The 7,070-nt window shown below is 33.8% G+C and overlaps 1 protein-coding gene across 1 annotated transcript; it reads right to left on the reverse strand.

Moving 5' to 3' along the window:
- Positions 1-493: 493 nt before the first annotated feature.
- LOC131598071 (zinc finger BED domain-containing protein RICESLEEPER 2-like) lies at positions 494-3,106 on the reverse strand. Its single transcript, XM_058870709.1, has 4 exons — positions 3,080-3,106; positions 2,561-2,621; positions 914-2,074; positions 494-570 (listed from the first exon to the last, which is right to left on the reverse strand). The coding sequence occupies exons 1-4, from the start codon at positions 3,104-3,106 to the stop codon at positions 494-496; spliced, it is 1,326 nt and encodes a 441-aa protein (XP_058726692.1).
- Between the last annotated feature and the right edge of the window lie 3,964 nt (positions 3,107-7,070).

Raw genomic sequence — 7,070 nt, forward strand, 5'->3', positions numbered from 1 at the left:
GAAACATCACAAGTGTTCACAACCTTTGAAGTTACCTGAGACTTTGTAGTTACTTGTTGCACAGCCTTTCTGGAACCCTTGGTCACAGTTTTCTGACTACCCAATTCAACAAGAATTCTATCCAAAGACCAGAGAATCGGAATTAGAATTAATCCACAAAATTTTCAAAGTAAACAAAGTAAACTAAATTTTCAAAGTAAACACTAAACAAAATTAGAATTAGAATTAATCCACTAAATTTTCAAAGTGTGCACATCATACATTTTCTTTCATTGTCTTCTTCAAAAGTGTGCATCGTTTCAAAATTATTTCAAAATGGGGCTGGTTGTGTTGTGCGTCGCTTCAAAATTACGAGTCATTTATGACTCCAAAAAATTAAGCTGCTGCAAATACATTAGAAAAGATTAGTATACACACTTGATTTGCATAAGGCTGCTGCAAATACAATAGAAAAGATTAGCGTAAATGCAACAGAAAATTACCTTGCTTTGTTTCACGCACAACCAGAAGGTTGTGGTTGAGTTGAAGAGGATAACGAAGCTCCACTCCCAACTGAAATTTCATTAAATCCTATAGAACATTTAAAAAAAAGCAACATATTACAAAACAATCTAAATAATTACACTTAATACATATATAAACAATATACCTTCTAAAACATCTTCAGAAATCTCATAGTCTTCGTTAAATTCCGAGTCTTTGAATTGATATAAGGAAGGCCTCAACCATTAAGGTCCATGTTTAATCCCTTAAGCTCAACGTAAATTCCAGCCAAGAAAGGAAAATTTTTATGCAAGCTCGCTTTGGTGGAAACAGAAAACACATTCGTCGCAACATAGTAGTTCTTCAAAAAATTAACAAAGACCTTAACATTATCCAAATCTTCACTACTTGGGGGGGGGGGGGGAATCACCACCGTCAAAGAAGTCCCTATAGTCTTCATCCATATCTTCTAGCTTATCAAAAGCAGTTTTAAACTTCTCAGCCGCCTCTAACATCAAATCTGTTGAGTTCCATCGAGTTGAAACATCGAGACATATCGACTTCTTGCATGTAATCCCGACATAACCCACACATTTATTGAAATTTAAAGCTCTATGGGGTGAAGATCTTACAGACCTAATTACATTTCTAACATTTGAAATTAAGGTGCTAGCTACTTTTAATCCATCTCTCACGACCAAATTCAATATATGAGCACAACACCTCATGTGAAATCCAAATCCATCCAACAAAAGTTCATTCATGTTTATGATTTTATGCTCCAAATACTTAACAGCAACATCATTTGATGATGCGTTATCCACCGTGATAGTTGAAACGTTTCTCAGCCCCCACTCCTTCAACACATCCTTAACCTTCTTACCAACTGTTTTACCTCGGTGATTTGGGATAACCGTAAAGCTAATTATCCTTTTTTGATATTTCCAATCACTATCTATAAAATGGGTAGTGAGGGTTAAGTAGTTAAGATTTTGAACGGATGTCCAACAATCTGTTGTAATTGCCACCCTACTACAATCAGACTTGAATAACACTCTCAACCTCACTTTCTCATCAAGATATATCTGAAAACAATCCCTAGCTATGGTTCTCCTTGATGGTATAGTAAATTGGGGTTGCATTTGGTTACAAAAGTACTCGAATCCCTCTCCTTCAACTGTAATAAATGGCTTCTCATCTAAAATGATAAAGTAAGCCAACCCATTTCTACAACCTAAAGGATCAAACCTAGAAGATGTTGGAACCAAAACACCTCCCTGAGTTGTTGAATATGTCAACATAGTTTGGGTAGGGTCGGTTGAGAGGTTCAACGGATACTTAGGGCATGATTTCATATGACTCTTTAAGTTTGACGTTCCATGTTTCTTAGAGTCACACATGTACTTTTGATGACAATACTTACATGCCGCAATAGCGGGATCACTATTAGGAATAAGGTTAAAGTGGTCCCATACCTCAAACCTCTTTCTAATAGCATTTGTATTAGCTCTTCTTTTCTTCCGACCAATAGGAGGAAATGGTGCGGTTGGCTCAATGGGTGTTGTTGTTGTTACAGTGTCTTGCTCCATAACTGAAACAATTAACAATGAAAGATTAACAATGAGTAATTATTATTGAAAGACCTTGCATAATAGAAACTTGTACACTTAATCTTTTCCTAATAGAAACTTTCATAACAGAAACTTGCACACTTAATCCTTGCATAACAGAAACTTGCATAACAATGTGTAATACATGTTATGTATCTCAATACCAAAATTAATTGACTATGTTTAAAGGTCTAAAGACCATTCAAATACATAACACAAAGAAACTTACACGGATAAATCATTCAAATACACAAAGAAACTTACACTAATAAACCATACAAATGAAGTGTAACAAAACAACAACATGTCTATAATGAAAAGGTCTAAGGCATACACTATACACAATACATAACTCAAATACACACAAAACAAAACCAAAACATACTCATAACATAACTTAAATTTTCACAACTAAGCATACATGTATAAAATTTGAATGAATATGCTTAAAGTAGAAGAAAACTTACCGTTACTTTGCACATTTCCAGCTCTTGTTGCTCCTCCAACCCTTTGCATATCTCCAGCTTCCTGCATAACTCAATAAACTTGCAGAAAATGGAAGAGATATAAGAAGAAAAATATAAGAACAACCAAACACTAAACTTAAGCAAATGTAAGAGATAAAGTGAAAAGAAACTACCTCTTAAAACTGTGAAGTTAATCTCAGCTGACCATAACTCCTAAGCTACATCACTACCAACCTTTTAAGATGTAAATCAAGGAAAAAAATCAGTAAAACTTCTGGAAGAGACCAAATCGTGAAGAAGAAAAGAAGCAACTGAGAGGAGGAGAAAGTAGGATACTTACCATAGAACAGATGATGGATGACGATGGTGGTTGCTTGAATCTTCGATTGAGATGACGATGAGGAATTGAGGATGGTGGTGGTGAGGAATCTTCAAGCAGCTGTAAACCCTAGATGCGGCCGAGATTCAGTGAAGAGGAAATTGAAAATGATAAGTTAGTAGTAACCCTAGTAATCTCACCTTAACAGTTTTCTGGGCCAATTGCATTTTAAGCCCAACCCAATTAATGTGAATCGAAGATATCCTAAACAAATCGGTCGGTTACAGGTTCCGACGGTTCAAATATCCAACACCAAAACCGACCGTGCATGCCCAATCACACCCATTTATGTGCTCAGCTCATACCCGACGTCCGAACATAACCGACCTGTAGACCTAAAACCCTTTCGGTTCGATCGGGTTTCGACGGGTGGTCACCGTCTGTCCATCCCTAGCAGACACTATCATACATTTGGTAAAATATAACAAGTCCCACATCAGTACTTTGTGTGGTTTCAAAATATAAGACAGCTATAAAAAGACTTGCAGTTAGGGCATTCAATAGAGCTTGCACAAGAGCAATCAATTAGTGGGGCCCTTAAGTCCAATACAACTTGCAAAATAGCTGAGAGTTGGTGGGTCCTTAGAGCTTGCATAAGAGCAATGAATTAGTGGGGCCCTTAAGTCCAATACAACTTGCAAAATAGCTAAGAGTTGGTGGGTCCTTAGTTTAATCAATTTATTATTGTTAAAGTAAGGAAGTTCAAGTTTGTTTCTTGACGTGAATTCTTTGCGAATTTCAGTGTACCAATTTGCAAAATTTCAGCGTACCAATTCGCAAAAGTACTGTGAACCGGTACTCACGAATCAATTCGCGGTTCTTCACCCATACCTGCGAATTTTGTGACTATGGTCAAACCTTAGTTTTGTTCACTAAAAAAAATAAAATCATAAACGATACAACCAATATATGTTTGCAAGTTTAGTGAAAATGGTTGTTGTAATATAAAAGTGTATCATGATATTTGTATTTGTTTAGGATTATTTACTTCTACTGTACTATGTAGGCAGATGCTTCAATATTTTAAAGCACACTTTAAACACCCACATTTTCACCCAACTATAATTATAATTATAGTTATAATAAAATACAAATGACAGTTATACTCCGACTTAAAGAAGAATAGGTATGAAAACATATAATTGTGTCCCTGTTTACTCTATAAATGATTGTTGTTTTGCTAGACATTTTTATGATGAAATCTGCTAAAGTTTGATTTGATCTCATATATTACAAGTTAGAGGCTAGAAAACAAAGAGGGTTAAACTAATACTTTAGTTCATCAAATACATTCATCTAATTCTAGGCTCCATTAGTCCATAAAATTCATTCATGTAGACTCCATTCTATCCTTTATTAACCAATTCAAACTAAAATTAATCGAAACTATTTATTTCTTATAACATTGACGTAACATTAAGAAATAAATTTCAATCAGGAATTTAGCAGGAAACATCACAAATATTGATTACTTGAAAAAAAATACTACATATAAATATGGAGTATTAGATCATACTATATTTCTTTCTAGTATATTAATTAAATTTATTAAAACAAATTAAATATTGAGATATATACTTGAATACCTCTAGTAGAACTTTCAATGGAGAGAATCAAGCCGCATTACATTTCTATCCAATATGTATAATATAATATCCCCTAGAATCTAGCCCTTTGGAAATGACATTTTTTTGTCAGGACATGTCTCGTGTTGTCATTTACTTAGGTATGGATATAAATATTAGGGGTGGCAAAACGGGCCGTGGCACGCGGGGCCGGCCCGCGCACCCGCCAAAAAATGGCGGGTTGAATTAGGATTTTAGGTCCGCCGCTCGCCAAACCCGCCCGCCAAAATCCGCCGCCTGCCATAGCCCGCCCCGCCAATGCTCGCCGCCCGCCAAAGCCCGTCACTCCTCTAAAATTCCTTTTCTTTAGTTAATTCTAGTAATTTCAATTCTTATGTTTTATTTTATATATTTATTTGTAAGTATATGTAATATTTTTTTAAGTAAAATTTATTAAAAAGTTGCTTTTATAAAAAATTGTTTTAAAAAATAAGTGAAAAATTTAATTAAAAGGTAAAAAAACCTATTAATCTACTAAAAAAATGAAAAAAAATATAAATAAAAATAGGCGGGCAAGTCCGCCGTCCGCCAACCCGTCATTTTGGCGGGACGAACATAATTTTTGTGCCTATTTCACTTAGCGGACATGCCGACCCCGCTCGTTTTTTGACGGACTTAAGGCGAGGCGGGCGGAGCGGGCGGCCCCCGTTTTGCCACTCCTAATAAATATGGTCAGTTTATACAAATAGAAATCAAATTTGTTACTTTAGTATTCATTGCAAGTATTAGTAAAAGTAAAAGTCTTAATTGAGTAGACTGTTTGCTTCAGTGTTCACTATTTGTAAACTGGTGCACTACTTTCGTCATTAAATTAAACAGCTATCCTATTTTGACACTTCCTTTGCTTACAATATATTTTACACCGTAGATTTAAACAAAGTAAAAAAAATTGCACAAAAAACAAGACAGAATAAATTATTAAAATAAGAGTTAAAAGGTAGTGCACTGTCATCCAATAGAAAATCATAAATGTTCCATGTCATTAATTTTTTTTTGAATAAAAAGTGGTTTAATTAGATACATGGGTGGTGATTGGTTGACAGTGTAAAAATATTTTACACTGTCAGTGCATCACTCATTTTCTCTTAAAATAATAACACGTATACACCATATGTACTCAAATACGGTGTTGGTGTACAAACGGTGTCAACTTATCATTCTGTAAATTAAAAAGCAATGAAATAGGTTCATGCCAACGTGTGATTTCTCAGGACATTAAAGGGAATTAGCCAACAAATTCTTTGAAGTTAAAAGAGGAATAACTTATCTTTAAGCATATTAGAGATTTTTGACATGCCTATAATTTATTCACATCAAATAAGTATAATCACCTCAACATATTAGATTAAGGTATTGTGAATATGTAACATCAAATATAAAGCTAGTCCTCAAATAGCCAATAAATAGTAGTAATTGAGTGACAGAAAATTATCTTACATTCATTTATCGTACAATATAAGTGTTTATCCGAAATGCAAGTTTCTTCTTATGAGTAAGACTCATTAAATTTACACGAAAACATCAATTCTCATAAATATGCTACAGAAGTATTTGATAATGCTGTCCAAAACTTTATTTGGCGTGCTATTAACTTCTAACACATTATCATATGATGAAAGTGAGAAATTTTGTTCTAAGTTGATATGTTAATATTTTGTTCTAACACCTTCTCATATGTTAGAGTATATTAGTTTTTGTTATAACACCTTATCATATGTTAATATTTATTAAAGTTGATATTTTAGCATTTATAACATATATTTAAAAGATATATTTAAATTAAACTCTGTAATGCATTACAATTAAAATATATTCATATAAGTTAATATTTAGCTAAGTTAACATATTTTAATTTAAACTTACGTAGTTATAGGTATGACAAGTTATTTTTGGTCTATAGATATTATTTTTAACATTATGAAAAGTCAAAAATGTGAAAATTATAAGGTGGAAAATTACTTGTCAAAGAAAATTCCAGAAACTAATCTACTATCTATCCAATACTCAAATATTGACCATAGTGACTAAATTAACCTTCTACTAAAATTTCTTTAGTCTATTATAAGGACTACAAAGTAATTAACAAATTCAATAATACAAACTGCCAATTGGTGAGTTTTCATTGGATAGAGATCCTACTTTTGTACTTATCCTACTGATTTTAGTTGGCACACTTTCCACTACTCCTTTGTTCTTCATTTTGTTTGCAAACACATACACTCACCCATTTCTCTCTTGATACCAGACACTGAGCTTGCAAGACACCAACATTCAACCGCCGGGTAAACGTCAAAACCATCTCAAGGCCAAAGGTCATCATCTTCCATCCTTTTGTTCTTCTTTTCTTTACATTTTCATATTCCCATTTACTCAGATTTCCATCTTCCAAATTAATCTTTTACGCTGTAGGATTCTTACGCAACAACTATTGGGACCACCGTTGGGTTTAAAGTCTCCAAAAACGGATGGTTTTTTGAGTCCAACACTGCATCTTCTGGAAATGCAG

The sequence above is a fragment of the Vicia villosa genome, linkage group LG4, assembly GCF_029867415.1.
Source record: "Vicia villosa cultivar HV-30 ecotype Madison, WI linkage group LG4, Vvil1.0, whole genome shotgun sequence".
In the NCBI taxonomy this organism is placed as follows: Eukaryota; Viridiplantae; Streptophyta; class Magnoliopsida; order Fabales; family Fabaceae; genus Vicia; species Vicia villosa.